The sequence below is a fragment of the Neoarius graeffei genome, chromosome 5 (genome assembly GCF_027579695.1).
Source record: "Neoarius graeffei isolate fNeoGra1 chromosome 5, fNeoGra1.pri, whole genome shotgun sequence".
In the NCBI taxonomy this organism is placed as follows: domain Eukaryota; kingdom Metazoa; phylum Chordata; class Actinopteri; order Siluriformes; family Ariidae; genus Neoarius; species Neoarius graeffei.
The window spans coordinates 103,311,540-103,339,301 of NC_083573.1; the positions used below are offsets into that span (position 1 = coordinate 103,311,540).

Genomic DNA, 27,762 nt, shown 5'->3' on the forward strand with positions numbered 1-27,762 from the left:
TATTCTCAAACTTTATTTATTTCAGCAGATTCATGTTTACAGTTCTGGCATGTACATTATCTCTAATTTACCAAAACAAAGCACTGAAAAAGCAAAATCTTAACCATTATCATCCTTTTAAAATCATAAGTCACACACACTCACTGTCCACTTTATTAGGAACACCTGTACACCTGCCCATAATGCAGTTATCCAATAAGCCAATCATGTGGCAGCAGCACAATCTATAAAATCATGTAGATGCACATCAAGAGCTTCAGTTAATGTCTCAGATGAAAAAATCCTCCTGAACCTGGAAAGAAATTGAAAAGGGTCAGATGAACAGATGTTTATTATATTTATCAGAATCAATAGTCAGAATCCTCACAAGAAAAATAACTGTAAACACAGGAGGCTTTTTATTTATTTAGCCAGTGCTGGCCCCACACTGGCCCTAAGGAGCATGTTTACTGTGTGTGTGTGTGTGTGTGTGTGTGTGTGTGTGTGTGTGTGTGTGTGTGTGTCTCACACCGTATCTCTAGTGTACAGTGTGGGTGTGTGTGTGTGTGTGTGTGTGTGTGTGTGTGTGTGTGTGTGTGTGTGTGTGTCTCACACCGTATCTCTAGTGTACAGTGTGGATCCTTCAGTAGATCAGAGAGCAGCTTCACTCCTGATTCTCCTGGATTATTGTGTTCCAGATCCAGTTCTCTCAGGTGTGATGAGGGATTTGACCTCAGAGCTGAAACCAGAGCAGCACAACCTTCACCTGTAATACTGCACTGAGACAACCTGTAGAGAGATCAACAATTACAGTTCAACACACACACACACACTATTAGGTTTATATTAGAATAATGACAATCAAATGAACAAAATGTGAAAGTGATGATCTGACCTCAGTATCTCCAGTGTACAGTGTGGATTCTCCAGTCCAGCAGAGAGCAGCTTCACTCCTGAATCCTGCAGGTTATTGTAACTCAGGTTCAGTTCTCTGAGTCTGGAGGAGTTTGAGCTGAGAACTGAGGACAGAACTCGACAGCTTTCCTCTCTCAGATTACACGCACGCAGACTGAAAGAGAAGGAATTATATAGCAGAACAGCAATGTGTGTGTGTGTGTGTGTGTGTGTGTGTGTGTGTGTGTGTGTGTGTGTGTGTGTGTGTGTGTGTGTGCGCGCATACATGTGCGCGTACAGTCATTTATCACGTGTACATTTTCCTGAGTAACACTGAGGTAGTGACTCATGTCAAATAACGGTTTTCAGTTCCAGTGTAAATTGTAAATATAAATATAAACATGAAATGAAACTGTTAAATGTAAATGTTAAATATAAATGGAGTGATATTTAATGAAGGATGTGAAAAGCAGATTTAAAAATGGTCCTCAGGAGCCAAGATCTCATTTTAAAGCAAACAATCAGAATTAAATCAAAACCTTTTCTACAAACATATGCTATGAAAAAGTAAAAAGTTAAAAGCAGACAGTGTAGACCTGTCTACAATGTACAGAACCACCTCTGTTTTCAGTGGAAGTCCAGAAAGGCCATCGGTTTATTTTATTTTATATCTCAAGGTAAATGTTATTTTCTTGACTTAACAAAAGTTTTCTCAATATCACAACTTCGTTTCTCCTGATGTTGAAATGCAGAATTCAGCCTACATGCTGCACAGCATGGATGAGTGCATCTGTTTTTACTTTAATCAGAATCTGCCTCAAGAGGGAACAGCTGGAACAGTGTGAGAGTTGCTGCCTCACAGCTTCAAGGTACTTGGTTTGAGGCTTGGGTTCATTTCTTTCTTTCTTTCTTTCTTTCTTTCTTTCTTTCTTTCTTTCTTTCTTTCTTTCTTTCTTTCTTTCTATCCAAATTCCCCCTTGTGGATCAGTAAACTCCATCTCTCAATGTATTTATCTAGCTGTACGTTTCCTCATGCTACATAATGCTCAAACTGTCCGAGTGTCCATCACTTGAGAAGGGGACTCATAAATCTGCAGCTGTTTTGTGGTGGACACTACAGTGATCCTGAATGGATGTTCATTGTTCTTTTCAGATATACTGCAACAAATGAATTAGAATGATTGTTTGGGAACATGATGTCATCACAAAAACAGTAAATTCTGAAATTGATCTCTGCTATGAAATTACAGACATACAAAAAATGCAGAAGTAGGTGAATGTAAAAGTACGTAGCACGTGTAGCACTACAGTAGGTAGTCAGGTAGCCAGTTTAGTGGCTGCTAATGTGCTGTGTACCTACTTCTCGACATCTATAGATCTGTAATTTCATGATTTTAAATTCTATTAATTCTATTATCTTATTGTAACTGCTTATCCTACTCTCTCTATCTATCCATCTATATTATATATACATACTGTATATATCTCCATCCATTATCTATAGCTGCTTATCTTGTTCAAAGGGTCGCAGGCAAGCTGGAGTCTATCCCAGCTGACTATGGGCGAGAGGCAGGGTACACCCTGGACAAGTCAAGAGAGACACCAACTGCCGGAGCCAAATCCCTTGCGTGTGTGTTAACATACTTGGGCAATAAACATAATGCTGATTCTGAAATGGGGTCAAAAAGGATTTACAAATCATTGCGTTCTGGTTTTACTCACGTTTTAAAAAGCATCTCAAATTTTTTTTGGCATCTGGGTTGTAATATTTACATTTAATATTTCTATTTGACAATTTGATTGATACTTAAAATTTACACTGAAAAATGTTTGATACAACTCACTATTTAAATGCAACAGAATGGCCTCAAATGTTCAGTAAAGTCAGAGAATAAAGGTTTTTGTTGTTGTTGTTGTTTTTTTAATTGTGGCTCCCAATACTTGTCAGCCCCTTGTTATACACTGGGTGTGTTGATTTGCATTTTATTATTATTAGGTTTACATTACAGTAATGACAATAAAATGAATTAAATGTGAAATGATGATCTGACCTCAGTATCTCCAGTGTACAGTGTGGATTCTCCAGTCCAGCAGAGAGCAGCTTCACTCCTGAATCCTGCAGGTTATTGTAACCCAGGTCCAGTTCTCTCAGTCTGGAGGAGTTTGAGCTGAGAACTGAGGACAGAACTCGACAGCTTTCCTCTGTTAGATCACAATTCCACAGACTGGAAGAGAAAAAAAAATGAAATATCAGAAAACTGACATCCAAAACAGAAACATACACAAGCCCTCTATCCTAAACATTATGAAAATGGGGGAAATGTATAAAAAGTGTCTTTTCGTCTGTTTTGCACACCCTCTCTATGTGGCCTTCTCTACGACAACTTTTGGGATGACTGATGGCATCATGGGATGATGTGCCTCATTGATACCGTTTCTGATTTTTTGTTCAGAGACATTTTGTGAGTTTCCCATTCTAAACTCTTTTTCTGTAACTCTGACGTATCCTTTCCTGCTGTCTCCATTGATATTGCAGAGGTCTATGTCCATTCAAGGGTTAGTTCTCTTTCTGTCACTCACCTCTTTTGAGTTCTTTGATTTTGCATTTCACCTACAAGCCTGTCTCTTGATGAATCAGAAAGTCCATCTCCAAAGTCACAGTATGATGAACGTTTATGCAGCTCTGCAGTGTATTTGGAAATGACTTCATGCTTTGGCTCATTACATAAAGTGGAATCTAAATCTCTTAGCTATTACTATAATTATATACAAGACAGTTTATAACATCTCTAGTTATAACAACTTTAACTATATAATGGTTTATAACAGCTATAACAGATATATGTGGCATATAAAATGACTTGAACATGACTCATTCTTTGTGAATGTAAATGGCTGTGTAGTGTAGTGGGTAATGTCACTGCCTCAGAGATTGATGATCACTGGTCTGATTTTCAGGTCGGGTGAGTGCTTACTAAAAATTTCTCTTTTATTCCAGGACTCTCTCTATCAAACTCAAAGTCTACTTTATTGTCAATACTGCAATATGTAGAGGACATACATAAGATTGAAATTGCGTTACTCTCAAACACATGATGCAGCAATAAACCTTAAACATTAAATAAACACTAAGCGTAAAATGCAGGACTAATACACACTAATCATAAAGATTATTACAACCCTGATTCCCAAAAAGTTGGGACAAAGTACAAATTGTAAATAAAAACGGAATGCAATAATTTACAAATCTCAAAAACTGATATTGTATTCACAATAGAACATAGACAACATATCAAATGTTGAAAGTGAGACACTGAAATTTCATGCCAAATATTGGCTCATTTGAAATTTCATGACAGCAACACATCTCAAAAAAGTTGGGACAGGGGCAATAAGAGGCTGGAAAAGTTAAAGGTACAAAAAAGGAACAGCTGGAGGACCAAATTGCAACTCATTAGGTCAATTGGCAATAGGTCATTAACATGACTGGGTATAAAAAGAGCATCTTGGAGTGGCAGCGGCTCTCGGAAGTAAAGATGGGAAGAGGATCACCAATCCCCCTAATTCTGCGCCGACAAATAGTGGAGCAATATCAGAAAGGAGTTCAACAGGGTAAAATTGCAAAGAGTTTGAACATATCATCATCTACAGTGCATAATATCATCAAAAGATTCAGAGAATCTGGAAGAATCTTTATGCGTAAGGGTCAAGGCCGGAAAACCATACTGGGTGCTCGTGATCTTTGAGCCCTTAGATGGCACTGCATCACATACAGGCATGCTTCTGTATTGGAAATCACAAAATGGGCTCAGGGATATTTCCAGAGAACATTATCTGTGAACACAATTCACCGTGCCATCCGCCATTGCCAGCTAAAACTCTATAGTTCAAAGAAGAAGCCGTATCTAAACATGATCCAGAAGCGCAGACGTCTTCTCTGGGCCAAGGCTCATTTAAAATGGACTGTGGCAAAGTGGAAAACTGTTCTGTGGTCAGACGAATCAAAATTTGAAGTTCTTTATGGAAATCAGGGACGCTGTGTCATTCAGACTAAAGAGGAGAAGGATGACCCAAGTTGTTATCAGCGCTCAGTTCAGAAGCCTGCATCTCTGATGGTATGGGGTTGCATTAGTGCGTGTGGCATGGGCAGCTTACAAATCTGGAAAGACATCATCAATGCTGAAAGGTATATCCAGGTTCTAGAGCAACATATGCTCCCATCCAGACGACGTCTCTTTCAGGGAAGACCTTGCATTTTCCAACATGACAATGCCAAACCGGGGTGGCACGGTGGTGTAGTGGTTAGCGCTGTTGCCTCACAACAAGAAGGTCTGGGTTCGAGCCCTGTGGCCGGCGAGGGTCTTTCTGTGTGGAGTTTGCATGTTCTCCCCGTGTCCACGTGGGTTTCCTCCGGGTGCTCCGGTTTCCCCCACAGTCCAAAGACATGCAGGTTAGGTTAACTGGTGACTCTAAATTGACTGTAGGTGTGAATGCGAGTGTGAATGGTTGTCTATGTGTCAGCCCTGTGATGACCTGGCGACTTGTCCAGGGTGTACCCCGCCTTTTGCCCATAGTCAGCTGGGATAGGCTCCAGCTTGCCTGCGACCCTGTAGAACAGGATAAAGCGGCTAGAGATAATGAGATGAGATGAGACAATGCCAAACCACATACTGCATCAATTACAGCATCATGGCTGCGTAGAAGAAGGGTCCGGGTACTGAACTGGCCAGTCTGCAGTCCAGATCTTTCACCCATAGAAAACATTTGGCGCATCATAAAACGGAAGATACAACAAAAAAGACCTAAAACAGTTGAGCAACTAGAATCCTACATGAGACAAGAATGGGTTAACATTCCTATCCCTAAACTTGAGCAACTTGTCTCCTCAGTCCCCAGACGTTTACAAGCTGTTGTAAAGAGAAAAGGGGATGTCTCACAGTGGGAAACATGGCCTTGTCCCAACTTTGAGATGTGGTGTTGTCATGAAATTTAAAATCACCTAATTTTTCTCTTTAAATGATACATTTTCTCAGTTTAAACATTTGATATGCCATCTATGTTCTATTCTGAATAAAATATGGAATTTTGAAACTTCCACATCATTGAATTCCGTTTTTATTTACAATTTGTACTTTGTCCCACCTTTTTTGGAATTGGGGTTGGACAATGTATAAATCTCTCTCATACACACACACACACACACACACACACACACACACACACACACTGTATATATAAGATAAATATGAAAGTCCCTGATATTGACATCAAAACAATAAAGTGACATAGGCACCTAACAGATAATAGTCTGTGGGTATGGCTTGTGCAATTATAAACAGTAGTGCAAATTGGATGAGTTTAAAGACTGCCTAAAGTGATGTGTGCATAACCAGTTGTTGATGATGGCAAAGTCTGGTATTAAGGGGGGGGGGGGGGGGGTATCAGGATACTGAGTTAGTGTATTGATGGGGAGGGATGCAGGATCCAAAGTTTGTGTGTGCAGGAGGGGCAGAGCAAGAAGAGAGTTGAACAGCCTGGTGGACAGAACTGTCCCTCAGTTTGCTGGTTCTAGCCCGGAGACTCCGCAGTCTCCTCCCTGATGGCAGCAGTTTGTTTTGTACATGCTGGATATACAAAACGAACTGTAAATGCAACTCAGTTAATTCACCTAAAAAATGTGCACATTTAAATGAAGGAAATTCAGTGACTTTTTAAAAAGTGTCATTTCATAATGGAGACTAATTGCAGGACTTACTGGTTCCATGGATGACATATATCTGAAAACAGAAATGACCATCTGTTCAGGATCACTACAGTATCCATGACAGGATTTGAAAATATTGGGGTCGCCTTCTCCAGAGGTGGACAATAATTTGGAAATTATAGCACTGATAAACATGTAGATACAGTATGTAGATAGATAGATGTACTTCACTGATCCACAAAAGGAAATGTGGGAAAAATAAAATGAAACTCCACATGGTCACCCGAGCACAGGCTCAAAGTCAGGATTTCAGTGATGAAAACAGGAATGTAGACGCTCGACCATTGCACCACCTATTACCTGCATGTTTAACTGACCGTGTGGAGTTTGGACCATGTGGAGATTTTATTTTCAGCTATATATTGCAAAGATTGATTCAGGATGCTTGTTTAGGGCCATGATGTCATCAATACAACCAGTAAATCCTGAAATTAGTCTATTTTTTAATTTATTTCCTTATTCTTATTCAAAATGTATTTTCTGATTCTTTTCCAGATTTATTCTTGTTTATGGCAATCCTGTGACTCCATAGAACACAGACAAGTGGAGTGATACACAGCAGAATGGACCTGTGATGTTATATTCAATATCAGTCCTCTTATCCAATCAAATTTCTGTAACAGAACTGTTGCATAATAATAGTGAAATAAATAGTAGTACAAACAAAAGGAAGAAAATAGTAATAATGACTATGTCATTGTGTAAAATGTCAATAAAAAGAGAATGTGATGATTTGCAAAAAAAATGGAAACCCTATATTTCATTGAAAATAGTACAAAGAAAAGTAATTGCATGTTGAAACTATTATTATGACTCGGAAACAGGGTTGCAGTTTAACCTGATGGTTAATCATCCCAACATTCGTGCAGAGTGAAAAGTGTCACTGATACTTAAAATACAATTTATATTTGAAAGCATGAAAGAGTAAAATGTTTAATATTTTGTCAAACTCTTTTTATACATTGGCTTTGTGTTCTACATTTTACTATTGTTAGGTTTATACGATAATAATAACAATCAAATAAACCAAATGTGAAAGTGATGATCTGACCTCAGTATCTCCAGTGTACAGTGTGGATTCTCCAGTCCAGCAGAGAGCAGCTTCACTCCTGAATCCTGCAGGTTATTGGTATTCAGGTTCAGTTCTCTCAGTCTGGAGGAGTTTGAGCTGAGAACTGAGGACAGAACTCTACAGCTTTCCTCTGTTAGATCACACTCACACAGACTGGAAGAGAAATGATGAAATATCAGAACACTGATATCTCTCTCTCTCTCTGAGTTCAAAAGAAAACATAATTTTTTGCCTCTGAAAACCACAATCCTCAGAATAAAGCCAGATTTTCATGATTAAAGTTCACTCACAAAATCAAAATATTAAATCAGTGCACTGTGTAAACATCAGAAGAAAGAAGAAGAAACCTTAATTTAATCACATGTGAATTCAAGCACAGCAAAATTCCTTCTCTGTATTTAACCCATCTGAAGCAGTGAACACACGCATGCACACAGAAGTGAGCAATGAGCAAACACACACACACTCCCAGATCAGTGGGCAGCTGTGCTGCAGCACCCAGGGAGCAGTTGGGGGTTCAGTACCTTGCTCAAGGGCACTTCATCCATGATACAGAGGGAAGGGAAAGTGCTGTTCATTCACTCCCCTCATATTTTTCCTGCCAGTCCTGGGAATCGAACTGGCGACCATCACCAGGTTGTAATGTCACACAGAGCACAACAAAGTAAATGTAAACACGTCAGTGTAAAAGCGGCAGAGTTTGAATGAGTTTTCTTCTTTATAAATTTCAGTAAATATATTATTTGTCTCCGTCACTAGATTTTATGCTGAAATTTAGTGATAGTGCCACAAATGCTTATACAGATACACATCCAATATTAAAGTTACATTTTAATCATTTTAAGTTACAATATTTTGTTCACATAAAAAGGGTTAAATTTACATATATTAGGCTAATGAAGAAATTAAACTGTATTAAAAACTCCCTCTAACTCTTTATTTATTTAACCTCTGTTTAAGCAGGAAGTCTCTTGAGATGAGCATTAAATGGTTTTTGAGAGAGTCCTGGCCAAAATGGACCCACAATTACATACACATCCCATTACACACTAAGATACGTATACACAACAGTGAAACACAACATTAACAAAGTACCACTACATCAGGCAAGAAAAAAAGTGAAACAGGGTAAATTCATGTGTTATGTGTTGAAACACTGAAAATGCACTGAAATATTAGCTTCATTTTCAGTAACTCTGTATTTAAAGTCATTTAAAGGACTGAAAGAATTTAGCTTCAGACTTTCTAGGGATTGTTCCAGGTTGTAGATGTTACTGTCACATCCGTTATGCATTCATGTGGGCATCTAATCTCCACTTGCGCATGCTGAGAGCAGTGTGTGTCTCAAGGACTAAGTACTCGCACCTGTCCTGGATGAAAGTGCAATCAGCATGTGCATATCAGGATGCTGAGAACTCACACAGGTTGCAAAGTACAACCCCGATTCCAAAAAAGTTGGGACAAAGTACAAATTGTAAATAAAAACGGAATGCAATAATCTACAAATCTCAAAAACTGATATTGTATTCACAATAGAACATAGACAACATATCAAATGTTGAAAGTGAGACACTTTGAAATTTCATGTCAAATATTGGCTCATTTGAATTTTCATGACAGCAACACATTTCAAAAAAGTTGGGACGGCGCAATAAGAGGCTGGAAAAGTTAAAGGTACAAAAAAGGAACAGCTGGAGGACCAAATTGCAACTCATTAGGATCAATTGGCAATAGGTCATTAACATGACTGGGTATAAAAAGAGCATCTTGGAGTGGCAGCGGCTCTCAGAAGTAAAGATGGGAAGAGGATCACCGATCCCCCTAATTCTGTGCCGACAAATAGTGGAGCAATATCAGAAAGGAGTTCGACAGTGTTAAATTGCAAAGAGTTTGAACACATCATCATCTACAGTGCATAATATCATCAAAAGATTCAGAGAATCTGGAAGAATCTCTGTCCGTAAGGGTCAAGGCCGGAAAACCATACTGGGTGCCCGTGATCTTCGAGCCCTTAGACGGCACTGCATCACATACAGGCATGCTTCTGTATTGGAAATCACAAAATGGGCTCAGGAATATTTCCAGAGAACATTATCTGTGAACACAATTCACCGTGCCATCCGCCGTTGCCAGCTAAAACTCTATAGTTCAAAGAAGAAGCCGTATCTAAACATGATCCAGAAGCGCAGACGTCTTCTCTGGGCCAAGGCTCATTTAAAATGGACTGTGGCAAAGTGGAAAACTGTTCTGTGGTCAGACGAATCAAAATTTGAAGTTCTTTATGGAAATCAGGGACGCCGTGTCATTCGGACTAAAGAGGAGAAGGACGACCCAAGTTGTTATCAGCACTCAGTTCAGAAGCCTGCATCTCTGATGGTATGGGGTTACATTAGTGCATGTGGCATGGGCAGCTTACACATCTGGAAAGACACCATCCATAGGGTGCATCAGTTGCCCTCACTTTCATAAAATCTGATGGATTTTTGTTTGGGTGTTCCTTTTCACCAATAAAGACATCCTGTAAAAATTTTTGACCATATTCAAAAGTCTAATGGTGGCACCATGAGGTTCATTTTTTGCCAAAAAAACGCTTATGTTTTCGCGTAAGGTTTGAATCACAGCGTTGGACTCCATTTATTGATTTCTTGTGAGCCAGAGATCATGTTAAGAACCTTTGCAAGGGATTGAGAAGCATTAATGTGATTCATAATACATTTGTATTGTTTAAAAGTAGTTGAACAATGATTCAATTAACAGCTATAACTCAAATTGTGCTTGATAATATATTTAGAATATGTACTAAAAATGTGTATCTAAGATATTTGGTATACTCTATAAGGTGCCATAATGTTTTATGAAAAGTGATCGAAATTTTGTCATAAAAGTCATTGTAGCGTTAATAAGGTGTGGGTGGAGCACAGAGGACGGCAGGACAACGCTTTGAGGCAGAGAAGGCTATTTATTTACACAACTTTTCAGTCTACGTAAGCCCATACACACACACTCTGCATCTGGTCCCAGGTTGCGCTCCCTCTGCTCTCCCTCTGCCTACTTAAATAGGGAGCGGTTACTGGGAAAGCACACACAAAACAGGTTAACTACCGTCAGGTGTAGCGATTCTGCCACTCACCTTCCCTGGCTCCGCCCTCCTGTCACAGACCGGCGCTTGACCACGCCCCCGCTGCCACATACCCCCACCACCCGACTCAGGCCGGGCTGCAGCCGACTCCCCCCCCCCCTTAACGGGAGAGGAAGTCCGCCACGACCATCTGCGCCCCCAGCCTGTGGACCACCTTGAAGTTGAAGGGTTGGAGTGCCAGATACCAATGGGTGATCCGCGCGTTGGCATCCTTCATGCGGTGGAGCCACTGGAGGGGCGTGTGGTCCGAACAGAGGGTGAAAGGGCGCCCCAGCAGGTAGTAACGGAGGGCGAGGACCGCCCACTTGATCGCCAGGCACTCTTTCTCAATCGTGCTGTAGCGCCCCTCACGCACTGACAGCTTCCGGCTGATGTAAAGGACTGGGCGATCCTCCCCCTCCACCTGCTGGGACAAAACGGCCCCCAGCCCTCTGTCCAACGCGTCCGTCTGCAACATAAAAGGGAGAGAGAAGTCAGGGGAGTGTAAAAGTGGCCCCCCACACAGTGCAGCCTTTACCTCAGAGAAAGCCTGCTGGCACTGCTCCGTCCACTGGACCAGATCTGGCGCCCCCTTTTTAGTGAGGTCAGTCAGCAGGCTGGTGACGTCCGAATAATTAGGTATAAACCTACGATAGTAGCCAGCCAGCCCCAGGAACTGTCTCACCCCCTTTTTGTTCTTGGGCCTTGGGCAGGCCGCAATCGCTGCTGTCTTATTAATTTGGGGATGCACCTGCCCGTTGCCCAAGCGGAAGCCCAGATACCGTACTTCCACCTGCCCAATCGCACACTTCTTTGGGTTGGCAGTGAGTCCCGCCCGCCTCAGTGACCTAAGGACGGCCCTCAGGTGTTGCAGGTGCCGCTGCCAGTCATTAATATAAATGATAATGTCGTCTAAATAAGCGGCCGCATAGGTGGCGTGGGGGCGGAGGACCCTGTCCATCAGCCGCTGAAACGTAGCGGGCGCCCCAAACAGCCCAAATGGAAGTGTGACGAATTGGTGTAAGCCAAACGGTGTGGAAAAGGCTGTTTTCTCCCGGGATAATGGAGTCAAGGGGATCTGCCAATATCCCTTCGTCAAATCCAGTGTTGAGTAAAAGCGAGCCATGCCTAGTCGATCGAGCAGCTCATCAATACGAGGCATTGGGTACGCATCGAATTTAGACACCGCGTTGACTTTTCTATAGTCCACACAGAACCGGACCGAGCCGTCGGCCTTGGGAACCAAGACCACCGGGCTGCTCCAGTCACTGTGGGACTCCTCGACGATGCCCATTTCGAGCATGGCCTGAAGTTCTTCCCGAACCACCTTTTTTTTGTGTTCAGGTAGCCGGTAAGGGCGGCTATGCACTACCACCCCTGGGGGTGTCTCTATGTGGTGTTCTATGAGGTTAGTGCGACCGGGCAGGGGCGAGAACACATCCGAAAAAGTCGGCCTGCAACTGGGCGACCTCCGTGAGTTGGGTCAGGGAGAGGTGGTCTCCGCAGGGGACCGGAGAGGTACGTGATGCCAATGTCCCTTTTTGAACCTCCAGCCCCAGCTCCGCCTTCTCCGGAACTACCGACACCAACGCCATGGGGACCTCCTCGTTCCAGAGTTTTAGCAGATTGAGGTGGTAGATCTGTAGTGCCCCCTCCCTGTCCGTTCGCCTAACCTCATAGTCGACGTCCCCGACTCGCCGTGTGACCTCAAAGGGTCCTTGCCACTTGGCGATTAATTTGGAGCTCGACGTGGGCAACAGGACCAGTACTTTATCTCCTGGAGTGAACTCTCTAAGGCGCGTGCCCTTGTTGTACAGGCGGACTTGCCGTTCCTGGGCCTGCCGCAAATTCTCCTGAGTTAGGTGGGTGAGCGTGTGGAGTTTGGCGCGCAGGTCCATAACGTACTGAATTTCATTTTTGCTCTGTGAAGGTCCCTCCTCCCAATTTTCCCGCAGTACATCTAAGATGCCGCGCGGCTTATGCCCGTATAATAATTCAAACGGGGAGAACCCCGTGGAGGCTTGGGGAACCTCTCGCACTGCAAACAACAAGGGTTCGAGCCACTTATCCCAGTTACGTGCGTCCTCACTTACGAATTTTTTGATAATATTCTTGAGGGTGCGATTGAACCGTTCAACTAAACCGTCCATCTGTGGGTGATAAACGCTGGTGCGGATCGGCTTAATACCCAGTAGCCCATACAGTTCGCTCAGTGTTCGTGACATAAACGAGGTGCCTTGGTCAGTCAGAATCTCTTTCGGGATTCCAACCCAGGAGATGACGTGGAAGAGGGCCTCTGCAATACTGCGTGCTGAGCTATTGCGAAGAGGCACCGCTTCCGGGTATCGCGTTGCATAGTCCGCCAGAACCAATATAAAGCGGGACCCTCGTGTTGACCGATCTAATGGCCCGATGAGATCCATCCCAATTCTTTCGAACGGGGTCTCGATTAATGGTAGGGGGCACAAGGGCGCTTTTGGAATGGCTGCTGGGTTTACTAACTGGCATTCACGGCACGCCGTACACCACTTACGGACGTCGCCGCGAATCCCCGGCCAATAGAATCGGGCCATTATCCGGGCGAGTGTCTTATCCTGCCTGAGGTGTCCAGCCATGGGATTAAAGTGAGCCACCTGGAATACCAATTCCCGGCGGCTCTTTGGAATTAATAACTGGGTGACTCGCTCTTTCGTCTGAGTGTCCTGCGTCACTCGGTATAATCTATCCTTCAAAATGGAAAAATAGGGGAAGGATGGGGTGACGTTCGGCTGGAGCGTTTGACAATCGATTACTCTCACTTGGTCAAACGTGTGTCGCAGAGTCTCATCTCGCGATTGTTCTAGTGGGAAATCCGCAAGGGATTCCCCAATAGAAAGAGGAGGAGCCGGCGGCTCCTCACTCTGTCGCAGAGATGACGTAGACGGCTCTGCGACCGCAGCTCCAGCCAAAGCGACACCGGGACCCTCCCCTGTCAACCGGCAGGACCCACTCTTTACTCGGCATGCCATTAAACCCTGAAATCCCGGCCAATCAGTCCCCAAAATTAAAGAGTGGGTAAGGCGAGGATTAACCGCCGCCTTCACTATAGATTTTTCCCCTCTGAAATATATGTGGACCGACACCAACGGGTATCTGTGAACATCCCCGTGCACACACAACACCTTCACCCCCTGTGCTCCCCCCAATGCCTCGTCTTGCACCAGGCTTTGGCGGATCGAGGTCTGATTACAACCCGAATCCACCAACGCCTGATATGTAGCCCCTTGTACACTTACCGGTATACGATACGCTCCGGCCCGATCGAGGGCAGCCTCTGGCGCGTCGGGGATCCACACCACCGCCCCCACCTCCATAGCTGCGCACTGTTGCTGCAGGTGGCCCGGTTCCCCGCAGCACCAGCAAACTGGCCCCGGGCCTTCCCTCTGCAGCTGTGTTCTGGGGCTCACTCACCTAAGGGGGGGGGGAGAGACAGACACAGAAGGGAGAAACGGGAGGGCACCACGGGTGTGGCGGGCTGGCTGGGGTGGAGCCGGCCCCCGCCTCCGTGGTGGGGAAATGGGGCGAGGACGGGACATGGGGGGGGAGAAAGAGAGAGAGAAGAGGGGAGAAGAGACAGCATCGTTGGCCGTCCTGCCGCCGGAACAGCCGCCAAATGATCCTCCGCCAGTCCTACGGCCTGATCCAGCGACGCCGGGTGGTGGCACTGGACCCACTCCGCGGTTCCGGCTGGTAAGCAGGCAATGAATTGCTCCAGCACCACCTGATCGATGATTCCCTCGGCGTCGCGATCGTCGGCCCTCAGCCACCGCCAGCAGGCGTCCCGGAGTTGCTGGCCGAACGCGAATGGCCGGCCGACTTCCTCCATCCGCAGCGCACGGAAGCGCTGGTGCTGTTGTTCGGGCGTGTGCCCCATGCGCTGGAGGATGGCCCGGCGAAGGTCGGCGTAGGCCAGCCAGTGGTCGGCGGGGAGCTGTAGTGCGGCCAGCTGCGCCTCTCCCATGAGGAGGGGGAGGAGGCGTGCCGCGCACTGCTCCATCGGCCACCCCGAGGCTTCGGCGACTTGCTCGAACAAGGTGATAAATGTCTCGGGGTCGTCCTGCGGGCCCATCTTGGTCATGGTGAGGGGAGACGGGCCCATGGCCGGGGCGCTGGTGGACCCCGCTGACGTGAGGAGATGCCGGAACGCCTCTCGATCTTCCTGCTGGGCCAGCACCAGGGCTTCGAAGCATCGCTCCTGCTCCTTTCGGAGCGTGACGAGTGCCTGGTGCTGGCTCTGCTGAGCTGTGGCGAGGGCGTGGACCAAGTCCACGAACGGGGAGGATTCCATGGGGCTGCAAAGTTGGTGCTCCACCTTTTCCCAGGTTTCAGCACCACTGTAGCGCTAATAAGGTGTGGGTGGAGCACAGAGGACGGCAGGACAACGCTTTGAGGCAGAGAAGGCTATTTATTTACACAACTTTTCAGTCTACGTAAGCCCATACACACACACTCTGCATCTGGTCCCGGGTTGCGCTCCCTCTGCTCTCCCTCTGCCTCCTTAAATAGGGAGCGGTTACTGGGAAAACACACACAAAACACAGGTTAACTACCGTCAGGTGTAGCGATTCTGTCACTCACCTTCCCTGGCTCCGCCCTCCTGTCACAGACCAGCGCTTGACCACGCCCCCGCTGCCACAGTCATAAAATAGCAGCTTTTTCCATAACTTTGAGCTCCTGATGCCACCATTAAACTTTTGAATTTTGTCAAAATATTTCACCCAGTGTGTTTTCTTACCAAAAGGAACATAATAACAAAAATGCATCATGATCAGAGGAACTCTTCATTTTTAGGGGGCAACTGATGCACCCTAACCATCAATGCTGAAAGGTATATCCAGGTTCTAGAGCAACATATGCTCACACCCAGATGACATCTCTTTCAGGGAAGACCTTGCATTTTCCAGCATGACAATGCCAAACCACATACTATATCAATTACAGCATCATGGCTGCGTAGAAGAAGGGTCCGGGTACCGTACTGGCCAGTCTGCAGTCCAGATCTTTCACCCATAGAAAACATTTGGCACATCATAAAACGGAAGATACGACAAAAAAGACCTAAGAAAGTTGAGCAACTAGAATCCTACATTAGACAAGAATGGGTTAACATTCCTATCCTTAAACTTGAGCAGCTTGTCTCCTCAGTCCCCAGACGTTTACAGACTGTTGTAAAGAGAAAAGGGGATGTCTCACAGTGGTAAACATGGCCTTGTCCCAACTTTTTTGAGATGTGGTGTTGTCATGAAATTTAAAAATCACCTAATTTTTCTCTTTAAATGATACATTTTCTCAGTTTAAACATTTGATATGTCATCTATGTTCTATTCTGAATAAAATATGGAATTTTGAAACTTCCACATCATTGCATTTCATTTTTATTTACAATTTGTACTTTGTCCCAACTTTTTTGGAATCGGGGTTGTATTGCATTGTCTGTAACCCTGTTTTGCGTCTCTCCTGTTTAGGCCTTGCCATGTGTAGTACTCTCTTTTTGACTCTGGTTTAAGCGCTGGTTTATGTTTATGTTTCAGTTTAATTTGTTTTCTGTTTGTTTCTCTGACCTTGCCTCACAGTTTGGAAATTGCATGTCTGGAAATAAACTCTTCCCACACTTACATCTGCCTCCATCCACCCTCTTTACTAACAGAATACTTAGTCCAACGATCAATGTTGTGGGAAGTTTCAGGCTTGTGCAGTCCCATGCTGAGGCAGTGAAGGAGGACCCCCATAATTTTTTTTTTTTTAATTGGGGGTGGGGGGGGGCACTGAGACTCAGGAAGCTGACGTGGTGGCCTCCACACCACTGCTTGTTGTGCCACCGCCAGGCTTTGAAGAGATCCTCGCTCCATTGCTGGGATTCAGCAAGGATGAGGTTGTTGCTCCACCAGAGCCCGAGCCTGTGTCCATGTCCTGGCCAGAATCAGAGCCTGAGCCCAAGTCCTGTCCGGAGCCCTACCCATGTCCATTTCCTACCCAGAGCCCAAGTCCATATCTCAACCAGAATTCAAGCCTCCATCTGTATCCTTGCCCCTGTTTCAGACCTGACCTGAGCCCAAGCCCCTACCTAAGCCGAGGATCTACTGCCACATCCACCCAGAGCCAGAGCAGAGTGCCAATGGCATGGCTTCCAGCACCAGGTCCTCATTCCCAGGGCCATCCAAGAGGGGTTTTAGCTCGCAGAAGGAGCTCTTTTTTTTTTTTTTTTTGGGGGGGGGGGGGGGGGGGGGGTTCTGTGACATACAAGCTTATTCACGCACACATCTAATCTCCACATGTGCATGCTCAGAGCAGCGTGTGCCTCAAGTACTAAGTACTCGCACCTGTCCTGGATTAAAGCGCAATCAGCATGCACGCATAAAGATGCTGAGAACTCACACAGGTTGCAAAGTATTGCATTGTCTGTAACCCTGTTTTGTGTCTGTCATGTTTGATCCTTGTCATGTGCAGTACTCTGTTTTTGACTCTGGTTTAAGCTCTGGTTTATTAAATTAACTGTATATACAGTGGTGCTTGAAAGTTTGTGAACCCTTCAGAATTTTCTATATTTCTGCCTACATATGACCTAAAACATCATCAGATTTTCACACAAGTACTAAAAGTAGATAAAGAGAACCCAGTTAAACAAATGTGACAAAAATATTATACTTGATCATTTATTTATTGAGGAAAATGATCCAATATTACATATCTGTGAGTGGCAAAAGTATGTGAACTTTTGCTTTCAGTATCTGGTGTGACCCCCTTGTGCAGCAATAACTGCAACTAAACGTTTCCGGTAACTGTTGATCAGTCCTTCACACTGGCTTGGAGGAATTTTAGCCTATTCCTCCGGACAGAACAGCTTCAACTCTGGGATGTTGGTGGGTTTCCTCACATGAACTGCTTGCTTCAGGTCCTTCCACAACATTTCGATTGGATTAAGGTCAGGACTTTGACTTGGCCATTCCAAAACATTAACTTTATTCTTCTTTAACCATTCTTTGGTAGAACGACTTGTGTGCTTATGGTCGTTGTCTTGCTGTGTGACCCAACTTCTCTTGAGATTCAGTTCATGGATGGATTTCCTGGCATTTTCCTTTAGAATTCACTGGTATAATTCAGAATTCATTGTTCCATCAATGATGGCAAGCTGTCCTGGTCCAAATGCAGCAAAACAGGCCCAAACCATGATACTACCACCACCATGTTTCACAGATGGGATAAGGTTCTTATGCTGGAATGCAGTGCTTTCCTTTCTCCAAACATAACGCTTCTCATTTAAATCAAAAAGTTCTATTTTGGTCTCATCCATCCACAAAACATTTTTCCAATAGCCTTCTGGCTTGTCCACATGATCTTTAGCAAACTGTAGACGAGCAGCAATGTTCTTTTTGGAGAGCAGTGGCTTTCTCCTTGGAACCCTGCCAGGCACACCACTGTTGTTCAGTGTTCTCCTGATGGTGGACTCATGAACATTAACATTAGCCAATGTGATAGAGGCCTTCAGTTGCTTAGAAGTTACTCTGGGGCCCTTTGTGACTTCGCCGACTATTACACGCCTTGCTCTTGGAGTGATCTTTGTTGGTCAACCACTCCTGGGGAGGGTAACGATGGTCTTGAATTTCCTCCATTTGTACGCAACCTGTCTGACTGTGGATTGGTGGAATCCAAACTCTTTAGAGATGGTTTTGTAACCTTTTCCAGCCTGATGAGCATCAACAACGCTTTTTCTGAGGTCCTCAGAAATCTCCTTTGTTTGTGCCATGATACACTTCCACAAACATGTGTTGTGAAGATCAGACTTTGATAGATCCCTATTCTTTAAATAAAACAGGGTGCCCACTTGCACCTGATTGTCATTCCATTGATTGAAAACACCTGACTCTAATTTCAGCTTCAAATTAACTGCTAATCCTCGAGGTTCACATACTTTTGCCATTCACAGATATATAATATTGGATCATTTTCCTCAATAAATAAATGAGCAAGTATAATATTTTTGTCTCATTTGCTTAACTGGGTTCTCTTTATCTACTTTTAGGACTTGTGTGAAAATCTGATGATGTTTTAGGTCATATTTATGCAGAGATATAGAAAATTCTAAAAGGTTCACAAACTTTCAAGCACCACTGTATTAAATTAACTGGTTTATTAAATTAACTGTATATATGAACTAATTACGTTATCATATTTCAAACAAACATGCATTTAAACGGTTGAGACTTGACTTTTCTGTCATCTCGTCTCATCTCATTATCTCTAGCCGCTTTATCCTGTTCTACAGGGTCACAGGCAAGCTGGAGCCTATCCCAGATGACTACAGGCGAAAGGCGGGGTACACCCTGGACAAGTCGCCAGGTCATCACAGGGCCGACACAGACACCGACAACCATTCACACCTATGGTCAATTTAGAGTCACCAGTTAACCTAACCTGCATGTCTTTGGACCGTGGGGGAAACCAGAGCACCCGGAGGAAACCCATGCGGACAACATGCAAACTCCGCACAGAAAGGCCCTCACCGGCCACAGGGCTCGAACCCGGACCTTCTTGCTGTGAGGCGACAGCGCTATCCACTACACCACCATGCCACCCAACTTATCTGTCATATTTTTCTAAATAAATTCATACATTTTCTCTATTTTACTGTTATGATTTATCTTAGATGTATACATTTTATGTACATTTGATCTTGTTTTGATCGTTTTGTGTTCTTAAATGAATATGCCATTGAGTGTGAAATAAATCAGAAGTAAGTTATAATTATGTTCAATCTTACAGTCTGCAATCTAACTGCAATCGAACCATTGAGCAGTAATTAGATTTGGTATTTAAAAGTACAAAGGGGAGCAGAAAAAAACACTGAACCAAAGAGAAAAAAATAGCCATTTATGTCATGATGCTCTCTATAAGCGTTCTCATTCTCCTGACATGCTTAATAACAGTGATCTGATTAGAGTAAGGGGTGGCAGGGTGGTGCAGTGGATATCACTGCCATCTCACAGAAAGAAGGTTCTGGGTTTGAACCTGTGTGGAGTTTGCTTGTTCTCCCTGTGTCTGTGTGGGTTTCCTCCAGGCGCTCTGGTTTCCTCCCACAGTCTAAAGACATGTGGATTCAGTCAACTAACTACTCTAAATCCCCCATATGTGTGAATGTGAGTGTGATGGTTGTTTGTCTCTGTGTAGCCCTGTGAAAGATGAGAGACCTGCCCAGGCTGAACCTCACCTCCCACCTGAAGTCAGCTGGGATTGGGTCCAGCTTCCCCATGACCCTGGCAGATAAGTGGTATAATTGATGGATGGATGATGATTAGGATCATCTTTATCATTAATCACAATCAGTGCAATGTCATTAGTGTTAATTTAAAATAATAAAAACTACACTTATGACATACAGTAACTGGAAAATTACTTACACAGCTTTTTTGGAAGCTTCGAGCACTGGCACCAGCCTCAGAAAACATTCCTCCGATGGGTCATATTTCCTCAGATTAAATTCATCCAGATTCACTTCTGAGGTCAGCAACACAGACTCTAGAGCTGACCACTGAGAAGGAGAGAGTTTGACTCCTCTGAGGAAAAACACATGTTGTCTCTTCAGGTAATATTGTACTTCCTGCACTAGAGAATGATCATTCAGTTCATTCAGACAGTCGACCAGATTGATGAATTTCTCTGGAGATGGATTCTCCCTGATCTTCTCCTTGATATACTCGATTGTTTCCTGTTGGCTGTGAGAGCTGCTTCCTGTCTGGGGAAGTAGGCCTCGTAAGAGAATCTGATTGGACTCCAGTGAGAGACCCAGAAGGAAGCGGAGGAACAGGTCCAGGTGTCCATTTTCACTCTGTAAGGCCTTGTCCACTGCACTCCGGAGGAAATCGAACATGTTTTTCTTGGTGAAAAAATCAGACAGATCAGAAGATTGTTGCTCTGTTACACTTCTGCTGAGGAAGGAGAGAAATGCATATAAAGCAGCCAGAAACTCCTGAACACTCAGATGTACAAAACTGAACACCTTCCCCAGTTGAAGCCCAAACTCCTCTCTGAAGATTTGGGTACACACTCCGAAGTACACTGACACTTCTCTCACATCAATGCCACACTCTCTCAGGTCTTCCTCATAGAAGATCAGGTTTCCTTTCTCCAGCTGTTGGAAAGCCAGTTTTCCCAGTGCCAGGATACTCTCTCTGATCTGCTGAGGATCAGGCTCACATTTCTGATGGTACTTTTGGTCCTTGTGTTTGATCTGGAAGATCAGGAAGTGTGTGAACATTTGAGTCAGAGTCTTGGGGATCTCTCCACTCTCTGCTTCACACAACGTTCTCTCTAGAACAGTGGCTGAGATCCAGCAGAAGACTGGGATGTGACACATAATGAAGAGGCTTCTTGAAGACTTAATGTGGGTCATGATATTATTGGCCAGGCTCTGATCACTGATCCTCTTCCTGAAGTACTCCTCTTTCTGAGGATCACTGAACCCTCGTACCTCTGTTACCTGGTCTACACACTCACGAGGGATCTGATTGGCTGCTCCTGGTCGAGAGGTTATCCAGAGGAGAGCAGAGGGAAGCAGATTCCCCTTGATGAGGTTTGTCAGCAGCACATCCACTGAGGCTGATTCTTTCACATCATACAATCTCTCATTGTTGTGGAAATTTAGAGGAAGTCGACACTCATCCACACCATCAAAGATCAACAGGACTTTGTTAAGATCACAGTCTATTAGTTGTAATTCTTTCATTTCTGGGAAAAAGTGATGAAGAAGATTCATCAGACTGATATTTTTCTCCTTCATCAGATTCAGCTCTCTAAAGGGAAGTGGAAACATGAAGGTGACGTCCTGATTCGCTTCTCCTTCAGTCCAATCCAGAATGAACTTCTGCACAGAGACTGTTTTTCCAATTCCAGCAACTCCTTCAGTCAGCACACTTTTGATGGACGTGTCTTTAAAGAGATCATTACATTTGATAGGCGTCACCTGTGTAGCTGGTCTCCTGGATGCTGTCTCAATCTGTCCCACTGCATGTTGCTTATTGACGTTGCCATTCCAACCCTCTGTGATGTAGAGCTCTGTGTAGATCTCATTCAGAAGAGCTGAGCTTCCATGCTGTGAGATTCCTTCATTAATTCTTTTACATTTCTCTCTCAGTTTGGATTTGAGTTTTTGCTGGTACACAGAGACGAGTTCTGTTACAAAAAAGAATAAAATATAAATTATATGATCATCTCTGGTGACCATTGATCACATAGCTCTATGTGATGTCAGTACACACCTGTTATTTTATTCTGTTGATAAAATCACATCATTATGATGAGACATGTTTAATAAATTTAGAGCAGTTTCCTTCCTCTAAAGTTAAAGTGATGTTAGAACCCCATGAGCTCTTACTGTTGCGCAGTGTGTGAGCGAGATCTGGGTGGTTCATGTTCTTCAGGAAGTGCAGTGTGATCTTCAGCACTCCCTCTCTGACACTGCTCTGATCCTCCTCATCCTCCACCTCCCTCTCAGAGCATGCTGGGGAATCTGGACTCAGGAGCTTCTTAAACCTCTCCAGCTCTGTCTTTATTACAGTGATGAATTTGTGCTCCAGATCCTGATGTGAAGCAGAAAAAAAAGAAAAAATACTATAAAAATACTTTTGTGTCTGATAAATCATAAAACTTCTCCAAGAAGATGTAATAAATATCAGGTTTTGAGCCAAATGCAGCTTTGTGATTTAAAATGGTGCATTCCAGGCCTGTACAATAGGGGAATCCAGACTTGGTTTCAGCTGAGAGCACAGATGAGCAAAAACATGAAGGTGAGTAAGTGAGTATTTCTGTGTGTTAGAAACCAGTGAGGAGAACAAAATACACTCGTGTTCTCTCTTAGGGTGTATTCAGACCAGGATAGTTCGATAGTTCACTTGCTTTGGTCCGAACCAAATGTTTTTTTTATTTTTTCATTTTGGTGCGGTTCGCTTTCACACTGTACATTTTAGTAAGCGGACCAAAATCTGTCAACAAAGCCACGCGCCCTGAGGTCGTTCAGCTATTGGTCAGAGACGACACGCGCACAAAGCGTTAAGTTCAAAAGTAGTCATGGAGGCTTTCCGTGCTGTTATTCTTTTTAATGTCATCAAAGCTATATGTTTTTTCCAGTTTTTACTGTTTTTACAATTGTGCGATTACTATGCTGTTGTACAAGTAATTTATCAACGACGACTTCAAAGGGCAAGGCGGCTACGGAGGATAGTGCTGATGAGCGCACATCATGTTGTGACAGTTCTGGCTCTTCACGCAAGACGGAGGAGGTATGTGTCGGGATATTCGCCTTATCCATCGTAATAGATGAATTTCTTTTTTGCGTCGCTAGTACCGCCACTTTTTGAAAGAATGTCCCTGATTTTAATGTAGGTCTGACGGAGTTTCTTCACTTTTAGCCGTTCTGGGGAGCGTGTGAACCCCTTCTCCTTCATTTTCTCACTGAATACAGCAAACACGTCGGCATTTTTGTGTGTTCTCTCCCAAAGCTCAGATATGTGGACATCTGCCCATATATCCACAAGGGTACGCATTTCTTCCTCGGCCCACGTTTGCCCCCTACTCATTTTTTGTACTCTGTAGTCTAGCCTACCACTGGTCTGAATGACTGAACGACTGTTGTAAGGTTCCCTTGACAACTGAAACAGTGTTTGCGCTTTGCGGTGGAGTGTCAAGACTCTGTTTCCCATAATGCTCGACAAACGACGGAAGCTCCCGAGGTACAAAAAAGCAAAACTGTCGGATTAGGTCCGGTCTGCTTTCACACCTCCAAAAGGTCAGCACCAGAGTTCCTTTGGTCCGGACCGAGTCCGACCTTGCAGCTCGGTCTCGGTCCGCTTGTTTGGTCCGGACCAGAGTTCGGTGGTTTGTATTCAGACCAACCCAAAAGGTCCAGACCAAGGGAAATTTGGTTCGTTTGGTCCGGACCAAACAACGTAGGTGTGAATACACCCTTAGTGTTGATCAGGATTTTGTTCTGTCACATTGCAGTGAGAGTGGAATAGGTGTAACGATTACTCAAAAATGGTGGGATTTGTAAATATTACACACACACACACACACACACACCTTGAATATGGCCTCCAAATCACTCTTCTCAGCGATTTTTGATGTGTTCTTCTGTGGGCTATGAACAAACAAAACACTTGTTAAAAGTTTAAAATGGATTATAAATCATATTCATAACTACAAACACAAACCAGTGAATACACAGATATTTGAGAGATGTTTGATTGAGAGTGATAAAATACTGCGCTCATGTTAGGTTAAAATGTTATTATATGTAGGTTAAATCAAGATATATGTAGGTTGTATGTAAGTTTAGTTAAGTATTAATTCTTGGCCAAGAATTCAGCAAATTATTCTGTGACAAAATTATATTAGTTGAAACGACCTTATGTCTCGGCTGGACATTGTTTGGGAACATTTTGTTTATTTTTTGATATGAATGTGTATTCATTCAGAGAGGTGTCCGAAGGATTCACCAAGGTCTATTTTGGTGTCAGATCGACCCACACACACTCTGAAATGGTAGAATTAAGGTTCATGTTTATGTTAATTAATTTAGTTGAAACTTAGGTTTATAGCTTCTTAAAAGCTTGAAATATACTATGGTAGTGATTTGGATCCCGTAATTAATGAATGCATTCCGTGATTAATGTTAGTTTTATAGTTTTAGATTAGTTTCATAATGACATTATAATTATAGTTAAGATCTTATGATTCTAAGGGTTTTTAGTTTAAAAGCATTAACCTAATTTAGTTATGAGTTTAATCCTGTTAGTTGTTTAATTGTTCTCTCTCTTTCAGACATATTCTCATTGTTCTTATGTTTAAGTTGTTCTTATTTTTATGTTTATTTTCTTATAACATTTTGTTTTAGCATTATTAAAGACATATTGTTATTTGTTATTTTGCTTATGTTGATGAAATCAAGATGTAATTTACTGACTTAACACACATTCATGTGTTAAGAAATTATGTTAATTATTAGATCCTTTCTGTGCAAACTAGTGTCTTTGACCTTCTCTGAATAGACTCCGTAGACTAGACATTATCTGTGTTTAGACATTCCATGCCCTATGTAATGAATATTAACCATAATATTGATCATAAGCCGAGACTCTGATATCTATCTGTACTTTACTATCATCAGAAATGTTATTATATTATGATTGATTCAAGATCATTACACACTTCTACATAGATGCACACCCATTACACACACACACACACACACACACACAAATGAAGACAAAACATAAACACAAAAATACTATAAGATGTTTCCAAGAATGTTTTCATTTCGACGAAGTGACTGTGCGAATAAACTGGCATGTGAAACCTCTCTGGTTTCCCTGTCTGTTTCTATCGTCCTGTTCATTCGTCCCGGATCCGAGGGGGCCCATGAAGGAATCGGGGTCTCTGACTGGGTTGAACCCCAACAGCTCACATTAAATTGTACTGACCTCAGATCAGGAGCACAGTATTTGTCTCTAAACTTTATTGGATGTTTCATTGACCTGTCACTCTTCATGGACACACGGCTGGGTTCAGGTGAGTCTGATCTCTTTCTCTTTAATGATCTATGGCATAGAAGGAAAGTCTTGTTTAAAATGTCTAATCTAAAATGTACATATTCATTAAAGCTGGATTTTCCATATGAAGTTAAATAAACTGTGAACAGGAGACAAAAAATGATAAAAATGTTCAGTGCATTATTAAAATGTATATCATTGAATAAATTAAATAAATAATGAATGACCCAATGCCCTCCATAGACACTACACATGTCCTCACCTTTGATCAGTAGTACACTCTGAGTCTCTCAAGTGTATTGAACGCACTAGTGACCTGTCACGCTTCATGGACACACAGCTGGGTTCAGGTGAGTCTGATCTCTTACCCTGAATCAGACTAAACACACACAACCACTGCATCATTATTACTGTTCTGCAGCAAAACTGAATAATTAAACTGGAGTTAAAATCCGATGATATTCCTTATTAACACTGATACGATTCTTTAACCTTCATGCTTTATCCAGCTACAGGGACAATTTGGGGTTAGACGTGTTGCTCAGTAGATTAATCATCAGCTGGTTTTTGAACATATTTGTACTGATGAACAAAGCTGATGAATTAAACTCTCAGTGAATCACTTTTCACAGAAACACGTCAGTATTCAGAGTCTGATCTGTTTAGTGTTGGTGAATGTGAGAATATTTATGTGTTTCACAGAGTCACACCCTTCACTCACCTCTCATCTTTCTTTGTGTCCTGTTCCCCAGAAACACTCATTTTGGAGGTCATGTCTCCTTCAGATTACACACATAAACCCAGAGAGAGAGAGAATGTACTTCACTCCAACACAGGTGTGTTAAATCTAACTCTGTATCATCACTCGGTTCACTCACAGGGAAATCAAGTCCTACAGTAAACTGTGTAAGTTACAACTACAGTAAAAATCAACTGAACTCTTCTTCATCTCGTGTAGATTAACAACATTCACATATTATAGCTTTAGATTGAAATACTTACTGCATTTTTCTCCTGAAACCTTTTACAGTCCTTTCATTGCAAAATGGATTTTCACTTTCACTCAAACCAACTTGACTGGTTTAACAATCAGATTTCGAGAGTAGAGGGTGGAGGAAAGAACACACGCAAAGAGATAAAAAATGGTCAGATTAAAGCTGGGTTTACTCCGCACAATTCCTGCTGTCTTTTAGGATTATTACTTATCACACTGTATGAGATGATCCAAATAAAATCATGCCAATATTCAAACACATACTTGATAACGTGTTCTTGATATTAGATTATATAATGAAGATAATTACTAAGCTCTGCCATACTGGAGCCCAGCTACACAGCACATGTTTATAGCTCTTTAACTGGAAAACCTGGAACAGATTTATGTTTTCATAATAGTAAATAAACCTGATGAACAGAGCTTTTGACAGTTGACTTGGCGTGGCAGCTTAATATTCCACCTCACATCACCCAGATTTCATTAAGACCAGACATTAATCTGATCTTGGAGACCAACAAACTGATCTTCCTGCTGGAGCTCACTGTGCCTTGTGAGGAGAGGATGAGGGAAGGCACAGGAGAGGAAGAAGACCAGAAATGCTGAGATGGTAGTGGACTGTCACAGGAAAGGGTTCATGACAATCATGCTTGGCTGCAGTGGGTTCACACATCAGTCCCTCAGCATGGCTCACGTTACTCTGGGCATGAGTGGGCTAAGCAGAAGGACAGCCATGCTTTCCAAATCAGAAGTAGCAGAGAAAGCCTTGAGGTGGTTTCGGCTGAAGAGAGGACAGGAGTGGGAGCAATAGCATGCCACAGCAACACAAACCAGGACTTATTCACACCCAGTAGTGTCACTCAGACAACAGTGTAGCTGCCCCACGATAGTAATTATAGTATAGGAAAGTGTATTTGAGCATGGCCATGGATAGTAAATGTGGTAAAGTGTATTTCAGCATGAACCTATATAGTAAATTTACTCTGCTTTGCTGTAGTGTAGTGTTTTTGAGTTTGGGCCTGGAAGGTAAAAACTGGCTGTACTATAATCGAGTACATTTGATTATGGTCCTGGATAATAAAGTTACTCTCCTATAGTGTACTGAAGTGTATTTGTGTGTAGTCTTTGTATCATATATCTGAACATTACACCTGGACAGTTAGCATTCTATCCAGCTACTGTACTAGTGTAATTTAGCGTACCTTCTCAGTCTCCTCCATCGCTGGTTGCTCACCCCAACAAATATTCAGATGATCCCACTTCATGCGAAGGTTTCATGCTTCAATGCTTCTTGTATTTCTCCAGTCAAGAGGCAGTGATGGAGAGGGCGAAGATCACTTGGTTCATCCACTTGCTCACAGA

General features: G+C 43.2%; 2 protein-coding genes across 6 annotated transcripts; both read right to left on the bottom strand.

The window, feature by feature from the left end:
- LOC132887156 (NACHT, LRR and PYD domains-containing protein 3-like) lies at positions 1-26,479 on the bottom strand. Of its 5 annotated transcripts, none has more exons than XM_060922615.1 (12): positions 26,409-26,479; positions 26,128-26,185; positions 25,669-25,785; positions 25,392-25,454; positions 23,938-23,995; positions 22,235-22,439; positions 20,262-22,032; positions 7,689-7,862; positions 2,925-3,098; positions 875-1,048; positions 595-768; positions 1-292 (listed from the first exon to the last, which is right to left on the bottom strand). In XM_060922615.1, exons 2-12 carry the CDS (start codon positions 26,178-26,180, stop codon positions 205-207), a joined length of 3,051 nt encoding a protein of 1,016 aa, XP_060778598.1. In that variant the 5' UTR covers positions 26,181-26,185; positions 26,409-26,479; the 3' UTR covers positions 1-204. The 5 variants fall into 5 exon arrangements, with proteins under 5 accessions (XP_060778598.1, XP_060778596.1, XP_060778597.1 ...); XM_060922613.1 differs by having other exon boundaries at positions 25,338-25,454; XM_060922614.1 differs by lacking the exon at positions 26,409-26,479 and having other exon boundaries at positions 25,338-25,454; positions 26,128-26,348.
- Positions 11,214-15,270, bottom strand: LOC132887175 (uncharacterized). The gene is made up of 2 exons (XM_060922649.1): positions 14,103-15,270; positions 11,214-11,296 (listed from the first exon to the last, which is right to left on the bottom strand). The coding sequence occupies exon 1, from the start codon at positions 15,152-15,154 to the stop codon at positions 14,270-14,272; it is 885 nt and encodes a 294-aa protein (XP_060778632.1). The 5' UTR covers positions 15,155-15,270; the 3' UTR covers positions 11,214-11,296; positions 14,103-14,269.
- Positions 26,480-27,762: the final 1,283 nt, after the last annotated feature.

What these genes read in the sequence shown, in the direction of transcription:
- LOC132887156 (XM_060922613.1), bottom strand. Translation starts at nt 26,180, where the DNA reads ATGACCTCCAAAATGAGTGTTTCTGGGGAACAGGACACAAAGAAAGAT. An exon ending in TGTACACTGGAGATACTGAG is followed by an intron (nt 3,099 to 7,688) that starts GTCAGATCATCA and finishes TTTCTCTTCCAG; the next exon opens with TCTGTGGAATTGTGATCTAA. An exon ending in TGTACACTGGAGATACTGAG is followed by an intron (nt 1,049 to 2,924) that starts GTCAGATCATCA and finishes CTTCTCTTTCAG; the next exon opens with TCTGCGTGCGTGTAATCTGA.
- LOC132887175 (XM_060922649.1), bottom strand. Translation starts at nt 15,154, where the DNA reads ATGGAATCCTCCCCGTTCGTGGACTTGGTCCACGCCCTCGCCACAGCT.